The 18,728-nt window shown below is 49.0% G+C and overlaps 1 protein-coding gene across 2 annotated transcripts in view; it reads right to left on the bottom strand.

The window, feature by feature from the left end:
- Positions 1–509: 509 nt before the first annotated feature.
- SRL (sarcalumenin) overlaps positions 510–18,728 on the bottom strand; it is a 73,821-nt gene continuing 55,602 nt past the window's right edge. For both annotated transcript variants that reach the window (XM_038763706.1, XM_038763707.1), the window contains 4 exons: positions 18,172–18,267; positions 11,296–11,412; positions 9,910–10,143; positions 510–4,904 (listed from right to left, as the gene is read on the bottom strand). In XM_038763706.1, the coding sequence (XP_038619634.1) occupies positions 4,093–4,904; positions 9,910–10,143; positions 11,296–11,412; positions 18,172–18,267 (1,259 nt within the window). In that variant the 3' untranslated portion in view covers positions 510–4,092. The remainder of the gene's footprint in view (positions 4,905–9,909; positions 10,144–11,295; positions 11,413–18,171; positions 18,268–18,728) is intronic.

Below are 18,728 nucleotides of genomic sequence, written 5' to 3'. Positions count from 1 at the left end.
GTCCCTACCCAACAGTGGGCTCACAGTCTAAAAGGGGGAGACAGAGAACAAAACCAAACATACTAACAAAATAAAATGAATAGATATGTACAAGTAAAATAAATAGAGTAATAAATATGTACAAACATATATACATGTGCTGTGGGGAAGGGAAGGAGGTAAGATGGGGCAGGTAAATGATACATTCCTAACTCACTCTCTAAGCACCTGTTTAGGGACCTTTTATGGAACTGTGGACATTTTCTTCCTACACCGCTACAAGTGGTGACACATTCCACCTGCTTCCCACTCGCCGTGTGAAGAAAAATCTGTCTCCTTTTGTTTGTTTAGAATCTGCCGCCTTCCTACTCAGTGGAGTGGCCATCCCATTGTCCCGGTGGCGTGGGAGTTGCTGACCAACACCCTGTTTTCGTTGTCCGCACCCTTCATCATTTTGCACACTTCAATCCCGGCCCGTTCGGACTTCGCTCCCTTCCGGAGAGACAAACACAGCCCGACACTGCCTGGGGTGAGTTCAAAAATATCCGATTTTATTCGAGGGGGTGGTGTGATACACAACAGAAGTTTTCAGGCAAATTTCTGACATCTGGTTGTGAAGTTGGAGATTGAGCGCAGTGTAACTCCTGCCCCTGCCAGAACAGAGGAAAACTCGAGACGCCGCTCCTGAAAGAAACACTGCAGGCCCCCCACTGGGGGAGGAAGGGTTAAGAGAAGAGATGGGTTATTGAGGCATTATTTCTAAATGACAGACTGACTGTCGTTCGTCATCATCATCAATCGTATTTATTGAGCGCTTACTGTGTGCAGAGCACTGTACTAAGCGCTTGGGAAGTACAAGTTGGCAACATATAGAGACAGTCCCTACCCAACAGTGGGCTCACAGTCTCTCTTGCCTGTTCCATTTGCTAAATGCATGGCTTTCATTGGTTTTTTAGTCACACCATCCTGCTGCCTAAGGAAACTGCAGCCCTAAGGAGGGAAATATCTTGGATTAGATCAGGTAGGACTTCCTGGGCTCCCCACCCCGGTGCATTTATTCACGAGGCATCGGGTGAAGAGGTTGAGAAAAGCCGAACTTTCCCAGAAGTGGGAGCCTGTAGCCCTGCAAATTGGGGGCAATAGAGGCCTGCCCCTGCTGGGATTCTGGCCAGGGAGGAGGGAGAGATGGGAAAGTCAAAAAAAAAAAAAAAAAAAAAAAGGTCCGGCAAGGTACTGTTCATTTTCTCAAAGCCGTAAGCGTTCTTAAATCTATTCAACCTTCAAAGCGAGTAAAAGCGTACCAGCCTACAGCCCTGTCTTACCCTGTTGCTTGTCCCCAAGAGGGGTCGTGGTCAAAGAAGCAAAGTCCATATATCCTAAGCACGAGGGAGAGAGGCTTTTGACCAAACGGTCTTATAAAATCGGCAGTAACTCTGGAAATCCCCCAGGTCGCCCCTGGACACCAACACCCCAAAGAGGGATGCCATCGAGTCCAACTTAAGGGGGGGGAGGCTATTTTACAGACATGCAGAATTAAAGGGGAGAAGGCACAAAAAGAGAGCAGGGGTAACCAAAAACAGTAGTAAAATGGAAAGAAAAAACCATGCCAAGAGGGAAAGTAAGGAAAAGGCACAAATAGGGAATGTGGCACTTGAAAGTATAAATATTGTATGAATTTATTAGCTTCCTTCTACAAAAGTAAGCAACTGTGACATCAACAGCTATGACAATGCCTGTACAGGTCTGACCGTTTTTATTAACTACTGCACTGAGAGAAAAAATGGTCGATAAACTGAAGCTAAAGAGAGTGAGGGAGCTGGAAAGGCAAGCCAAAATCAAGTGAGAGGGAAGAGTTGTGGTGAAACACTGAAAAATGGGCAAAAGGCCCAGGGCCGATTTCAGTGTTCTCAGTCAGGTACCTGCTGCCATTTCTCATCTGGCTCTCTTCCGATGCCTGCTCGGTAGCCGGCCCCTCTCGACAATGTTCTTCCAGCCAGATCTCCCTCCCTCCCTTCCTTCCTCCCGTTCTCTCTCCCAGCTTCCATTAGCTGATTCCTTCCGATCCCGTCCTGATGCCGTAATGCTGAGGAATTTACAGCCCTTTCCCCGACTGGGCAGGGCAGCCCCCCTCTCCCTCCCAAACTAAAGCAGTGGCCTACATTGGGATGTTGGCCTGGCCCCACTTCCTTTTAGAAATGGAATTCCTGGTGCCGCTCGGCCCCTTCAGCCCTGCTCTCCTGCCTCAATGTAATCAGCTCCAGAATCCCGATTTCTCCTCCCGATCTCGGTTTTTCTTTTCGGCAATACCCCCCCCCGCCAACTCCCTACTCCCACCCCACTGCAGGTCGTGCCTTCCCTCCCTCCCCCTTCATTTTCTGCCTGGCCCAGGACTGCTTGGCTCCCCTCCCATTGCAGGTAGATGGACAGACCCTTGCTTTGTGGGAGGAGAGGTCCCACTCTGCCTGCCTTCAGAGCCAAGAACTCCAGTCAAGGGCCCTTCCAAGACCAGCAATCCCAAGTCAGGGCCACATGGCCAATTACGTGGTTTTCCTGGATCTCTAAGTTCACTTCCCTAATGCCTTGAGGGTTTCCCTCTCACCTTAAGAGCCTGCTATTGTAAGTAAGGCACTTCTACCATGCAATAGTTTCCTCAATGAAAAAGTTTTTCTAGACATGTTCTATAATATATGTATCCCTCTTAATGCACACATGCACACACACACATATGTATCCACATTTCTATCGCTAACGGCTTTAAGCCGACATAATACCCTAATGCGTTTAAGGACCTACAAGTTAAGCTTTAGTTGCCATTTACATGGAGAGGCTGGTTTTGATTCTGCGGCTTCTAAATCGTAGAAAATCACTCCCAATTTGGGGTGTGGGTGTATTGGAGCCAGAAGAAGACACGGCAAGTCGAACAGAAAAAAGGCAGCTTTTTCTTTCATCAGTTCACTCAGACCCCAGTGGCCACCCACTTCTCCCAAATCTACAATTCAAATGACCTAAGAAACAATCACCAGTAAGGAAGGTGGGGCCCAACCTCAGCCTCCTTTAAATGGCAAGAAGCCTCAGTCATCTGACTCTTCAGAGAAAAAGAAAAAAAAGAAAAAAGCCAGCAACCTACAAGGACGAACCACAAATCAGTTAACCCTCTGAGTTCTACCAAAGTTTTGCCCTGACTTGCCATCAAAGAACTGTGGGGTGTCAATTCCCTGCTAACACTGAATGCCCTCTGTGCCCTTCAGGCTTATGAAGAAACTGGGGTTTCTTCTGCTTCTCATACTAGGGTTGCAGCTACTTCTGGGAAAGGGAAAGTCCAGCACTGCTGATGAGCTGGCTTTGGGCTCTCTGCAGGCCTGGGTTCCCACATTCCACCAGGATAGGGAATGGGAAAGGAACAGGTTCCTGGGGACTGGATAAAGCTAGTGTTCATGCTGCCCAACGGGTCCAATGTTCCCCTGTCCCCCTCCCCTTCAGCACCTGCTGGGAAGGGCAGAGTGGTGAGACAGCCTCGCCCTGGGATCTAGCAAGAAAAACTCTGCAACTCATCCTTAGTCCAGAAGCAGCAGCTCATAAAGTCTGGGGGTTTATAGAAAGAAAATGACATTGTGACAGCAAAGGCCCGAGAATGCACTGGTTTCTGGATTTCTTTTTCTAGCCCTGATCCTCACTGTTCTCCTGGGGTATTGGGGGAAAAGAAACTGAATTCGCTCTCTCCTTTGACTCCAGTTTGGTTTTTTTTTTTTTACAGCAGTCTCAAGTTCCATTCCACGTTCTCCAGACTCCATTCCAGTAAATAGTGGCTTGAGGGGTCGCTTACTAAGTCGCAGGGTTTTGCTAGTAACTCAAATCTCGTCTCCTAATTCACCCCCAAAAATAAATAAATAAAAAGAAAGATTACAAGATCAGTGATTCACAGTTTCCATTCTCTTTCCTAGGCCTTTGCAACTTCCCTGCCAATGGCCTCAAAGACCGGAAGTCCTGATTTTGCAGTAGTGGCTCCTGCCCGTGGGGCACTCAAAGGGTTAACCAACCATGGCTTTTTGGACGGATAAGACGTAAGCTCAATCACCAGCCGGACACGTGAACGGGTTAAGTGTCCACCGCGGGTTAAGGTTTCTTGTAGCGGTTTTTTGGGGTCTCCCCGCACCCTGTTTTGTCGCAGTTGAGCGCACCCGGATTCTTCCCGAGCCCGATGCTTCCCAGGAGACTGGGAAGCTCGTGGGTGATGGCCTTTTCGATCTTCTCCAGAAAGCATCCTCCCATGTAGGAACACTGCTGGGATAGCAGCTTGAAACTGGAGATGGGATTGATGCCAAAGAAGTCCTTATAGGCCTCACGGTTGGGGAGGTCGAACTTGCTGACATTGGTCTTGGCCAGGATGGTCTTGAAGATGTAGAACTTGTCGGGATCTTCCACGATGTCCTTGAAGACCAAGTCACCGTCGCTAAAGAAGGTCATTTTGTCCTTGTAGGTCTGCAGGTAGCGGTCCACCAGGAGGGCGTGGATGCGCACCCGGATGGCATGCTGGCGGATGAAGGCGATCTTGTTTTCCATCCGGTTTTCGATCACCTGATTCAGGTCTTCCAGGAGGGAGATCTCCTCCTTGAGGAACAGGTCCCGGTGGGTGTCCGGCTGGAAGTCCTGGGGCCAGAAGGAGCTAACGTAGACCCGCGGCGGCTCAGTGACGTTGATGAGGGGGGCCAGGCTCCAGAAGAGAGCCCCGTATACTCTCATGAGCATCTGGGTGGCCAGGCTGTCCGCCTTGTTCAGGATGATCCGGATTTGAGACTCGCGGCCCTTCAGCTGGCGGAACAGGGTCTCCAGTTCCAGGCCCACATCGAGCTTGGTCGGGTCAAAGACGACAAAGATGAGGTCGGCTCGGTCGATGAACCACTGGCACACGTCGTTGAAAGGGTAACCTGGCACAGATGAACGGAGAATGTCAAAAAGGACTCTTGCCCACGGCCCCTGCCACCCTGTTCGTGCAGGGAAGAAAAGGTGGGGGTCCTCGAGCTTCTAACTGGCTCCTTGGTAAAAAGTCAGTCACCAAATGAGAGAGAGAGAAGATGGGAGAAGAAAGAGAGAAACAGGAGAGAGAAGATGAAGGGGATGGGGAAAGGAGGATAGAAGAAAAAAGGAGAAAGGAGAAGAAAAGGGGAAAATAGAAATGAAAAGGAGAAAGGATGATGGAAAGGAAAAGGGGAGAAAATAGAAATAAAGAGAAAGGAAGAGGAAGGGAGGAAAACGGGAATGAAGGAGAAAGGAAGGAGGAGAGAGAAGAGAAAGGAGGAGGAAGAGAGGAGGGAGAAGAGGGAACATGTCCTGGCGGTATGGAAGGGGAGGTGAGGAGGGAGCAGTGTGGCCTAGAGGAAAAGCCCTGGAAGTCAAAGGACCTGGGTTTTAATCCTGCCTCTGCCAACTGCCTGCTGTGCGACCTTGGGCAAGTTATCACTTCTCTGTGCCTCCGTTTCTGCATCAGTAAAATGGGGATTAAATAATTGTTCTCCCTCTCCTACTTAGAATGCGAACTGCCCTGTGGGACAGGGACTGCATCAAACCTAATTATCCTGCCTCCAGTTGCCAAACTGTACTTTCCAAGTGCTTAGTACAGTGCTCTGCACACAGTAGGTGCTCAATAAATACAACTGAATGAATGAATGAATGGCACATAGCCCTTAACAAATACTATATTATTATTATTAGGGAGAGAGAAGTGAGAGTACAAGAGGGGAGGGGAGGAGGGAGAAGAGGGATGGGGTGAGAAGAAAGAAAAAGGAAAGGGGAAGGAAGGAGAGGAATGATGAGGAAAAGGGAGAAGATGAGTGGAAGGAGAGAAGAGAGAAAAGGGAGCTGGGAAGAGGGTGAGGGAAGAAAAAAATAATGACATTTATTAATAATAATAATGGCATTTGTTAAGCACTTACTATGTGCAAAGCACTGGGGTGGATACAAAGTGATCAGGTTGTCCCACGTGGGGCTCATAGTCTTAATCCCCATTTTTACAGATGAGGTAACTGAGGCACACAGAAGTTAAGTGACTTGCCCAAAGTCACACAGCTGACAATTGGCAGAGCTGGGATTTGAACCCATGACCTCTGACTCCCAAGCCCATGCTCTTTCCACTGAGCCATGCTGCTTCTCCAAGTATTAAGTATTTAATATGCGTCAAGCACTGTCCTAAGCAGTGGAGTAGATACAAGTTAATCAGGTTGGAAACAGGCTCTGTCCAACACTGGGCTCACTAAGTAGGAGGGAGAATGGCTGTTCAATCGCTATTTTACAGATAAGGAAACTGAGTCATGAGAAGTGAAGTGACTTGGCCAAGGTCACTGAGCAAGCAATTGGCAGATCCAAGGTTAGGAACCAGGTTTACTAATTCCCAAGCCCAAAAACGATTAGGGGAAGGATTTGAACAGTACCCACATTCATTCATTCAATCGTATTTATTGAGTGCTTACTGTGTGCAGAGCACTGTACTAAGCGCTTGGGAAGTACAAGTTGGCAACATGAATCCTTTAGCAAAGTTGCCATCTCCACATCCAGTTCCCAGGTTTAAGGTTCCCGGACCTGGCCCAGCTTGTGCTGGGCTGTCTCGCACCAACTGGGCTTGTACTTCCCAAGCGCTTAGTCCAGTGCTCTGCACACAGTAAGTGCTCAATAAATACGATTGATTGATTTATTGGGCTGGCGGGTGGCCCGGGCTCCCTGGGAGAGGCTCACCCACTCCCCTCACTCTTGGGAGAAGAGTCAGACCCCCCTGTAGCAGCCCTCAAGCCTCAGTGGGGAAACTGGGCTACGGAGGAGGGAAAAAAACTGATCCTTGTTTCTACAGAGAACAGGACATGAGGAAGGGAACGCACATTACTGGAAGTTGAGTGGGCGTTAGGTGTGAGGGAGGACCTGTGGACTTCAACCATCTGGAGGCGGAAGGCCGGTGAGGGGGAAGCCTCCTGTCTGGCATCCTCCAGGTGGGGCCCCCGCCTGGGTTCAGAAAACCAATCGGGACCCCTCCCCACAAAAGGGCAAGATCTTCCCATGCGCAGCCTAGTGTCACAAGGTCACGAGTTCTAATGCCCAATCATCTGTAAAATGGGGATTGGGACTGTGAGCCCCATGTGGGACAGGGACTGTTTCCAACCCGATTTGCTTGTATTCACCCCAGCGCTTAGTTGTTGGTATTTGTTAAGTGCTTACTATGTGCCAAGCACTGGGGCAGGGCGGGGTACGGGGTAATCAAGGTTGTCCCATGTGGGGCTCACAGTCTTAATCTACTTAATCTTACTCTATTTTACTTGTACATATCTGTTCTATTTTATTTTGTTAGTGTGTTTGGTTTTGTTCTCTGCCTCCCCCTTTTAGACTGTGAGTCCACTGTTGGGTAGGGACTGTCTCTATATGTTGCCAACTTGGACTTCCCAAGCGCTTAGTACAGTGCTCTGCACACAGTAAGCGCTCAGTAAATACGATTGATTGATTGATTAATCCCCATTTTACAGATGAGGGAACTGAGGCACAGAGAAGTTAAGTGACTTGCCCAAAGTCACACAGCTGACAATCGGCAGAGAGGGGATTTGAACCCATGACCTCGGACTCCAAAGCCCGGGCTCTTTCCACTGAGCCATGCTGATTCTCATTTTCTCTTCTCTTCTTTATGTGCAGTACCTGGCACATAGTAAGTGCTTAATAAATATCATAATTATTATTATTAGGGAACATCAGCAACTGAGTCTTGAAGGGCTGCCCTGGGCTAGATGCTACTGCCCTGGGCCCTTCAGCTCTGGGGTCTGGGACACTGCAGCACGGCAGGGGGGCACCAGACAGTTCTGTTGCCACTTTTAGGACCCCCAGAGCATCCTTGGAGAGCAGACTGCAACTAGTGCAGGATTTGCAAGAGAAAATGCCCTCCCCCACAGCCCAAGTCCGACAAGTGCAGGAATGTGGGACCCAGTGAACCAGAACCGTGGAGCTGGGTTGGCTTTCTGTGGGTGCAGGATTCCAGCTACGTGCACTCTGCCCTCCAGCAGCACATCTCCACTCGTTTTGGTTTCAGGGCCAAGGGGGCCTAAAGGCAGGGAAGGGTTGATCGAAGCCATGAACCACTCGAGGCTCAATCCAAAAACTCCCAAAGAGGAACAATGCTTGGGGAGGAAAGACTGGAGGCCTGCTTAGAGACCCACCTCCTTCTCATGTGGCCCTGGCTTCCCGAGCCTGGCCTCCGGCGGGAGTGGGAGGTGAGCAGCAAGTGAACCACCCGACAGCATCCTGCCTTTCTTTTTCCCCCCACTGACAAACACATGGCTCCTAGCTGGAGTTTACCTATGTTCTTCTGAAAGGAACAGTGCTACTCTCATTACTGTAATAACAATGATGGCATTTATTAAGTGCTATGTGCAAAGCACTGTTCTAAGCACTGGGGAGGTTACAAGGTGATCAGGTTGTCCCACAGGAGGCTCAGAGTCTTAAGCCCCATTTTACAGATGAGGTCACTGAGGCCCAGAGAAGTTAAGTGACTTGCCCAAAGTCACATAGCTGACAATTGGCGGAGCTAGGAGTTGAACCCCTGACCTCTGACTCCAAAGCCCATGCTCTTTCCCCTGAGCCATGCTGCATCCAAAAATTTTATCTCAGCACTCCTAGGTGATTTATTCTAAACCCTCCTGTGTATTTACATTTTTTTAGCTCCCATACCAGAGAGGGGATTAGAACCCAGGCCTCCAGCCTTTCAAGGCTGTTACCTTTCCTCTAGGCCACCGTATAGTGTAGTACAGTTCTGTACTGTAGACAGCACCACCATCCTCCCAATCTCAAAAGCCCATAACCTTGGCATTATCCTCGACTCATCGCTCTCATTCAACCCACATATTCAATCTGTCACCAAATCCTGCAGGCTCTATTTTCACAACATCGCCCTGACTACTGCCATCGGCTTCCTTGCTGATCTCCCTGCCTCCTGTTTCTCCCCACTCCATTCCATACTTCACTCTGCTGCCCAGCTCATTTTTCTAAAAAAAATCAAGTGCATGTCTCCCCACTCCTCAAGGACCTCCAGAGGTTGACCATCCACTGCCGCATCAAATAGAAACTCCTTACAAGCTGCTTTAAAGCCCTCAATCACCTTGGCCCTCTTATGCTGTCGAGTTGTCTTCGACCAATAGACACCATGTACCCATATCTCCCAAAAAACACCCCACCTCCAATCGTTCTGGTAGTGTAGCCATAGTTTCCTTGGTAAAAATATGGAAGTGGTTTACCATTGCCTCCTTCTGCACAGTCAACTTGAGTCTCCACCCTCGGCTCTCTCCTTGCAGCTGCTGCCCAGCACAGGGGAGTTTTGACTTGTAGCAGTTTGCCTTCTACTCGCTAGCCACTGGCCAAGCTAGGAATAGAATGGGTAGACCTCTGCTTGACTCTCTCTCCTACAGCTGAAATTGGTAGCGTACTGGAAACTCTCCAGCTATGCCCTGAGAGGGTACCTCGTATCTTACCTTCCTGATTTTCTACCCAACCCAGCATGCTCACTTGATTCCTATCTCCAAACCTACTCACTGTACCTCGATCTCATCTATCTCCCTGCAAACCCCTCACCCAGGTCCTGCCTCTGGCCTGGGACTCCCTCCCCCTTCAAATCTGAAAGACCACCTTTTCAAAGCCTTATTTAAAATCTTCTCCAAGAAGCCTTCCCTAAGCCTGCATTTCCCTCTCCCTTTTGTGTCACTCTTGCACTTCGATTTGTGCCCTATGAGCACTTGATAAAGCTCCCCAGCACTTCTGTACATGTCTGTAATTTATTTTAGTCTCCCTCTAGACGGTAAGCTCCTTGCGGGCAGGGACCAGGTTTACCAACTCTCATATTGTACTCTTCCAAGCGCTCAATAGAGTGCTCCATACGGGCTCGATAAACACAACCGATTGACTGGCTGGTACCTCTTTCTTGTTGCTTGCGGTTTTCAATGATGCCTGGGGTGTCCACAAAGGTGACCCGCTCCAGGAGCTTGTGAGGAACTTCAATTCCAATCAGCTTCTCCAGGAAATTCTGGCCAAACTTCTCTAGCGGGGAGAAGGAGCGGGCGCTGTCCGCTGCCATAACAATGCCCTCGATGGTTTTCAGCTTGGGCCCGTGCATGATGACGGTAAATTCGGAAGTGGTCGGTTCCGCACCTGTACCAGGAGAGAAGCCAAGTTCGGTGTGAGCTGAAGGGTCCTGGGTGGGCGTAGGTACCGGCTCTGGGTTCTCGGTAAAACCTCTTGGCCCCTGGGGGCTAAGGCAGCCTCCCTCTTCCCCCACCTCAAAAAGCAGAAGTGATGTTCCCCAACAAACACGCACAACACAGGTGCACAAAAGGGACCGAAGCCACCTATGTCCCTGTGAAAGTGGTGGCCCAGTTGTGGTAATTCTTAATCAAGGACTGATTGCAAGGAACAGGAAGACCAATTCCTCCAAGTCATGTTTAATGAGCCGACTTTCCTACTGTTATTTTTCGTCTTTGAATTTTAAACTTAGTTTCTTTGTTGATGGGATACACTCAGAGTTTTATGGGTGTTCATAAATTGCCCTGGCAGTAGTGCTGTGCTTGGCCCATTGACAGCATTTAATAAATGTTAGTTTTTATAGGAGTATTCCCTCCCTGTGGACCTCCACCATCACTCTAACAAATTACTTCATGGAGCTCCCCAAATGGAGTTGGGTGGTGTGGTTGTCTCCGTCCCGTGAGGTGGGGTGGGGCAGGTATTTTGGACCCCACACGGTCCCACTGGGTGGTCTTTGGGCGTGTCTGAGACCACAGCCTTGAAGCTACGGGAAACGCTGTGGGAGTTTGGCCCTGAAACACTCATACCTGCCTTGGCTGACCTACTGACTTCAGGATTTGTAGATCTGCAGAGTGACAGGCCCAGAAAATAGGAGGATATGGGCACTTTCCTCCCAGAGAAGTTCATGGGCTGATTGAAAATCAAAATGATTTTGGTCCTGGCAATCAATCAATCAATCGTATTTATTGAGTGCTTACTATGTGCAGAGCACTGTACTAAGCGCTTGGGAAGTACAAATTGGCAACATATAGAGACAGTCCCTACCCAACAGTGGGCTCACAGTCTAAAAGGGGGAGACAGAGAACAAAACCAAACATACTAACGAAATAAAATAAACAGGATAGATACGTACAAGTAAAATAAATAAATAAATAGAGTAATAAATATGTACAAATATATATACATATATACAGGTGGCAGCCCACGACCTAGGCTCCGACATCACCCTTAAACATCCGTCCCCCTGCGACTCCCCCCTGCCCCCGCCACCAACCGCAGTACCTGTGTAGAGTTGATAGCGAGTGTCTTCCAGGCCCAGGAGGTAGTTTATCATGGTGGATTTGCCAACGCTCCAGGGTCCCAGGAAGAGGACCATTGGCTTGGAGGTGATCTCCCCATCTGTGGAGAGTGGATCGCAGAAAAGGAAATGAAAAGGTAACTTTCTTGACCGAAGGAGCCGTGCACTTCTATAGAGCACTTTCCTGAAATAAATATTACAATCAAACAGGATGCGATTCAAACCCAGAACTAAATACTCCAAGCTCCTGAAAAGTTTCCAGGGCCACTGAACAGAAAAGGGTCTCAGGGTGGCTTTCAAGATCCTCATCAGAGGATGTGCTAGAGAAGCAGCGTGGCCTAGTGGAAAAAGAGCGTGGGCCAGAAAACCTGGGTTCTGATCCCAGCTTTGCCGCTTGTCTCCTCTGTGATCTTGAACAAGTTCACTTCACTGTGCCTCCATTTCCTCATCTGTAAAATGGGAATTAAATCCTCCTCCCTCTAACAGACTGTGAGCTTAATGTGGGATAGGGACTGTGTCCAACCGGATGATCTTGTGTCCATCCCAACACAGAATAGCGCTTGACACAGTAAATACTAAACAAGTACCATAATCAATCAATCAATTGTATTTATTGAGTGCTTACTTTGTGCAGAGCACTGTACTAAGCGCTTGGGAAGTACAAGTTGGCAACATCTAGAGACAGTCTCTACTCAACAGTGGGCTCACAGTCTAAAAGGGGGAGACAGAGAACAAAACCAAACATACTAACAAAATAAAATAAATAGAATAGATATGTACAAGTAAAATAGAGTACTAAATATGTACAAACATATACATATATACAGGTGCTGTGGGGAAGGGAAGGAGGTAAGATGGGGGAGATGGAGAGGGGGACGAGGGGGAGAGGAAGGAAGGGGCTCAGTTTGGGAAGGCCTCCTGGAGGAGGTGAGCTCTCAGTAGGGCCTTGAAGGGAGGAAGAGAGCTAGCTTGGCGGATGGGCAGAGGGAGGGCTTTCCAGGCCCGGGGGGCGATGGCGGGACAGGCGAGAACGAGGTACGGTGAGGAGATCAGCGGCGGAGGAGCGGAGGGTGCGGGCTGGGCTGGAGAAGGAGAGAAGGGAGGTGAGGTAGGAGGGGGCGAGGGGATGGACAGCCTTGAAGCCCAGGGTGAGGATAATAATAATTATTATTATCATTCCTCCATTGCATGATAAGGTGGTAACCTCCACCTCACACACCTGACCTCATTCACACACTGCCTCTCCAAAGGTAATCTCAGTGTACCTCACTTTTGATTCTTCTGCAGTTTGGGGTGTTCTACTGGCCTGGGACACGCCCCATCATCAAAGCCCTCCTCATCCAAGGAAGCCTTCCACAATTAATTCACCACACCCCAGCCATGTCAACCCAATAACCCATCCTTGGCACTAATGTAGTTAATTCCTGTCCTATTCTTGTACCTACCCATATTTATACCCATATGTATCCTGATGCTATTTGTATCACTTCCTCTCTAGCCTTGCTCTTCCTGCTCTCACTATTTTTAAATCATCTATGCTCATCCTCTAGACCATAAGCTTACCCTGGGCAGGGAACTCTGTTATACTGTACTCTCCAAAGTGCTTAGTACAGTGCTCTACACAGTGAGCACTTAATAAATACAACTGATTGATCTTTGTCTGCTCCCCTACTAGATAGCTTGGGAGAAGCAGCGTGGCTCAGTGGAAAGAGCCCGGGCTTTGGAGTCAGAGGTCATGGGTTCAAATCCCAGCTCTGCCAACTGTCAGCTGGGCAAGTCACTTCACTTCTCTGGGCCTCAGTTACCTCATCTGTAAAATAGGGATGAAGACTGTGAGCCCCGTGTGGGACAACCTGATCACCTTGTAACCTCTCTAGCACTTAGATCAGTGCTTGGCACATAGTAAGCGCTTAATAAATGCCATTATTATTATTATAGCAGCTCCTTGAGAGCAGGGAACATGGGTCTTACTTCTGTTGTAATCTCCCTATTGCTTAGTATAGAGCTTTACACTCAATAGTTGCTAAATAAGTTCTGTTGGTGGATAGACTGCAGACTAACAGAGGTGGAGACAGGGTAAAGGACCATGAGGCCAGACTCCTGACAGCCAAAAGCTACCCCCGTGAGGCACAGGGTGGGGTGGCACAGAGAATCCGCTTACTTGGGGCAGGGCTTCCATTGATAGACCATAATAGACAAACCCCCAGGGGCCCACTCCCCAGTGCCCATCTCGTGCAAAACCGAATCTAGAAATGGCAGTGCCTCCCAAGAAGAACCACTGAAACAGGAAGAAGAAGCATGAATGGCACAGGACGCTCTGCAAAGCTCTGGGCAGGGTGGTAAAGGGCAGAGGAAACAGTTGGACAGGCCTGGAAAGAGAAGGCAGGCACAAAAGTAGGCATCAAGGACTACATCTTTCAGCTAGATGGCCATGTTCATGTCCAGGAGGATAACCTGCCCCCCACCACTCAGGGCCAATACCTAGGAACAGCCATCCTGCAGAAGCCACGGGGCAGGTTCCGGCTCAACCAAAGCTGGTGAAGGGTCAGTCAGTCAATTGTATTTATTGAGTGCTTGAGTGCCCAGCAAGCTTTGAGAAGCAACATGGCCTAGCGGATGGAGCACAGGCCTGAGAGTCAGATGGTCATAGAGTCTAATCCTGGCTCCGCCACCTTTCTGCTGTGTGACCTTGGGTAAATCTCTCAACTTCTCTGGGCCTCAGTTCCCTCATCTGTAAAGTGGGGGTTAAGACTGTGAGCCTTATGTGGGACAGGGACTGTGTCCAACAGTGCCTGGTACACAGGAATCACTCAAATACTATTATTATGGTCAGAACATGCCCTGGATTTGCCCAAGAAACTGTACCCTCCCCTCAAGAGAGGAAGGGGGCAGGCAACCATCCCCAGGAAGAGGATGGGCCATGAGCCCAGTTTTGCCACTCCGGGGACACGGAAGGCTCACAGATGCTCCCTGGAATAAGCCACTTGTAGAAAAGATAAGAGGATTATCACTCTTAATTGTATTTATTGAGCGCTTACTATACTAAGGGCTTGGGAGAGTACAATACAACAGACATGAAACTATACCACGGAAACTCTTCTCATCCTAAACCCTCAGGTTTGTTTGTCCATCTCCAAAGGACAGAGAGCGTTTGGGCTTTTTTCTTATGTTTCTGCTGGATCCCAAAAGGCTTAGAAGGATGAAGAGGGTGTGGGAAGTTGCAAGCATTAGAAGGTGAGGGGAGGGATGAGCCTGCTGACTTTTGACCAGAGCCCAGCACGTTGCCATGCACAAGTGGCTATTTTAACAAAGAGTGGAGAGAGGCAAAAAGGCAGAGGGTGTGGAATGGCGGTGAAGCCATGGAGCCCCAGAACCCTGGCTGTGGACCACAGTAACATCGGAATTGGGGAAGTAGGAAACCTGCCACAGGCCGTCCACAATGATGCTCATCCACACGCAGATGGCCAAAGGGCCAAAACAATCTTAATCCCCTTTTTACAGATAAAGTAACTGAAGCCTAGAGATGTGAAGTGACTTGCCCGAGGTCACACAGCAGACATGTGGTGGAGTCTGGATTAGAACCCAGGTCCTTCTGATTCCCAGCCCTGTGCTCTATCCACTAAACCACACTGCTTCTCTAGGTCACATTGCTTCTCCAGTTTTCCAGTCTGGGCCACCCTACTTTGAACCGGCAAGATGTGCGAACGTAAGATGGCTCCCATATTGTCATTAAGCAAAATAACATGTAAAGCAGCAATTGCCTGAATGCCCCTCTCTCCCCCTGGCACTGCCCCTACCAGGAGGGGAGGGAAGATTTCCTCCCCTCACATCTGTCTCTCTTACTCTAAATGGGCCCACCAGCCTCACTAGAAGGAGTGTGGTCTAAGAACCCAGGCCTGAAGTCAATCAATCAATCATATTTATTGAGCGCTTACTGTGTGCAGAGCACTGTACTAAGCGCTTGGGAAGTACAAGTTGGTAACATTCACTCATTCATTCATTCAATCGTATTGTGCGCTTACTGTGTGCAGAGCACTGTTCTAAGCGCTTGGGAAGTACAAGTTGGTAACATTCACTCATTCATTCATTCACTCAATCGTATTTATTGAGCGCTTACTGTGTGCAGAGCACTGGACTAAGCGCTTGGGAAGTACAAGCCATAGGATCTGGGTTCTAATCCCGGCTCTGTCACTTGCCTGCTTTGTTACCTGGGGCAGGTCACTTGCTTTCTCTGTGCCTCAGTTTCTTTTACCAGTAAAATGGGAATTAAATGCCTATATTCCTTCATACTTAGTGGATGAGTCCAGGTGGGGCAGGGACTGTGTCCAGCCTGATTATCTTACCACAGTGCCCCCGCACATAATCAGCACCCAACAAATGCCACAGTAATTATCTCTTCCTACATAATTGGAGACCCTTATGAAGAGTCCACTTGCACCCAGGCAAGGAACACAAGGCCCTCAGGCAAGCACTAGCCCCTGAGCATGTCCAGAAAAAAACCAGCAAAGTGGCAGACTGGCTAAAAGAGGATTGCATAACTCCTGACTCTCGCATAAAGAAGCCTCACAGAGACTTTCTGTTTTTAGACACACCCAAATGAAACAGGGGGCAACCCAAACTATGAGCTTCCGCTCTTTCCAAGACCGACTATAATTAGAGTTTCCCATTTTAGACTGAACCCAGCGTGCCCGCACCGGAGGAAGCCCTGCCCGGGGCTGCTCTGCAGTTTTGAGATCTTCCCTGAGGAGGGCATTCGCATTACAGCACTTGGGGAGCCCCGAGAACTGGGGCGATGTGAGGGGGGAGATGGGGGGCAGAAGGAGGGATGGGGCGGACACGCAAGCCAGACCCCAGGGGTGCACAGGAGCACTGAGGCTCCAGGCCAGGGGCCAAAGAGAGAAACTGGGAAAAAGAAGTCACTGCTCTAATTTGCACAGACTTGGCGGCCTCAGGATACAGAAGGGCCTGCCGGGAGCCCACAGGTGGGACCAACCAGGAATTGGGTTTTTTTTTACGGCATTTGTTAAATGCTAACTATGTGCCAGGCGCTGTCCTAAGCACTGGGGTAGATACAAGGCCATCAGATTGGTCACAATCCCTGTCCCACATAATAATGATAGCATTTGTTAAGCGCTTACTATGTGCAAAGCACTGTTCTAAGGGCTGGGGGGATACAAGGTGATCATGTTGTCCCATGTGGGGCTCACAGTCTTAATCCCCATTTTACAGATGAGGGAACTGAGGCTCAAAGAAGTTAAGTGGCTTGCTTAAGATCACACAGTAGACATGTGGGGGAGCTGGGATTAGAATCCATGACCTCTCCCAAGCCCAGGCTCTTTCCACTGAGCCAGGCTGCTTCTCTATGGGACTCACAATCTTAATCCCCATTTTACAGGTGAGGTAACTGAGCCCCAGAGAAGTAAAGTGACTTCCCCGAGATCACACAGCAGACAAGTGGTGGAGTCTAGATTCAAACCCAGGTCCTCCTGACTCCCAGCCCTGTGCTCTATCCACTAAGCCACACTGCTTCTCAGGGTCACACTGATTCTCCAGTTCTCCAGTCTGGGCCACCCTACTTTGACCCAGTAAGGGGTGAGAACGTAAGATGGCTTCCAAATTGTCATTAAGCGAAATAACATGTAAAGCAGCAATTGCCTGAGAATCAGGGTGGTCTAATGGAAAGAGCAAGGGTCTTGGGAATCAGGGGACCTGGCTCTGCCACTTGCTTGCTGTGTGAACTTGGGCAAGTCACTTAACTTCTCTGTGCCTCAGTTACCTCATCTGTAAAATGGGGACTTGATACCTGTCCTTCCTCCTATTTAGACGACGAGCTCTATGTGGGACAGGGATTCTGTCTAACCTGATTAACTTGAATCTGCCCCAGCACTTAGAACAATGCTTGACACATAGTAAACATCTAAATGCCATAATTATTCAATCTGCTTCTACTGCACCCCGGCCCTTACACTTCCCTCTTCTATCACCCACGTACTTACTGTACATAGATCTTGTCTCTCTCGCCACTCTCTCCTTACTTAAGTCCTCCCCTTGGCTTGGAACTCCCTCTTCCCCTTTCATAGGTGACAGACCACCAGACCCTCATCATTTAGGGGAAGCAGCGTGGCTCAGTGGAAAGAGCATGGGCTTTGGAGTCAGAGTTCATGGGTTCAAATCCCGGCTCCGCCAATTGTCAGCTGTGTGACTTTGGGCTAGTCACTTCACTTCTCTGTGCCTCAGTTACCTCATATGTAAAATGGGGATTAAGACTATGAGCCCCCCGTGGGACAACCTGATGACCTTGTAACCTCCGTAGCGCTTAGAACAGTGCTTTGCACATAGTAAGTGCTTAATAAATGCCATCATCATCATCGCCTCACTAAAATCACATCTCCTCAGGACTTTACCCCTTAAGCACTTTGATACCCTACCTCCAGTCCCACAGCACTTATGTACCTATCCTTACTTTCTGCTATTTATTTTAATGTCTGTCTCTCCCCACTAGGTTGTAAGCTTCTTGAGGACAGGGAGCGTTATACTAAGCACTTGGGTGGGTTCAATATAGCAATATAACACAATTGGTGAACACATTCCCTGCCACACTTGGGCGAGTCCGATACAGAAATATAACACAGTTGGTAGACACGTTCCCTGCCCACAATGAGTTTACAGTTATAGAAGGGAAGACAGACATTAAATTATGCTCCCCCAAGTGCTTAAGCATACAGTAAGTGCTCAATTAACACCACTGATTGATTGATTAGGTTTGGAATAGGCTGGGGAGTTTGAGGCCATAATCTCATATACACACATACACACATCACCACAAGAGTCCTGCGCTGCAACCTTCTGTACAACTGTACCTGTAATCTCATGTTGCCTCAGTTCATTGTACCGGTAGGACTGCTCCAGGGGTTTGATGGAGGAGTGGTAGATCTTTCTTAACCGCTGTAACACTCCTGGAATGAAAAGAGGAGAGGGAAAGGAAAAGGAAGAGCCGGAGTCCGATTCCACCCTCCTCCCACCCTCACCAGGGCTGTCTGGGCCTCGACACCTACATCCTCCAACAGACTCATTCCATTCATCTTCCGTGACAGTGTGGATGGGGTTCGCTCAGAGAAGCTGATAAGAAGTTTGATTCCCTCCTTTCTCCCTCATTGCCAGTTCTCCCTTCCCCTAGACTGACAGCCCTATGTGGGACAGGGGCTGTGTCCATCCTGGCCACTTTGTATCTACCCCAGGGCTTAGTGCAGCGCATGCCACACAGTAAGCGTTTAACACATACCACAATTGTGATGATGTTCGGAGAACCAGGAGGCCCTCGAACTCCGTTCTCTGCCACCTCCACCCTGGGCCATAAGGAAAACCCGGGCACACTTGAACATGAGAATTTTGTATCAGGAAGTGATCTTGAGAGGCT

This window comes from Tachyglossus aculeatus, chromosome 21 (assembly GCF_015852505.1).
Source record: "Tachyglossus aculeatus isolate mTacAcu1 chromosome 21, mTacAcu1.pri, whole genome shotgun sequence".
In the NCBI taxonomy this organism is placed as follows: Eukaryota; Metazoa; Chordata; class Mammalia; order Monotremata; family Tachyglossidae; genus Tachyglossus; species Tachyglossus aculeatus.
Note: the sequence above shows the minus strand (reverse complement) of the source record. Positions and strands in the feature narration are given on the sequence as shown.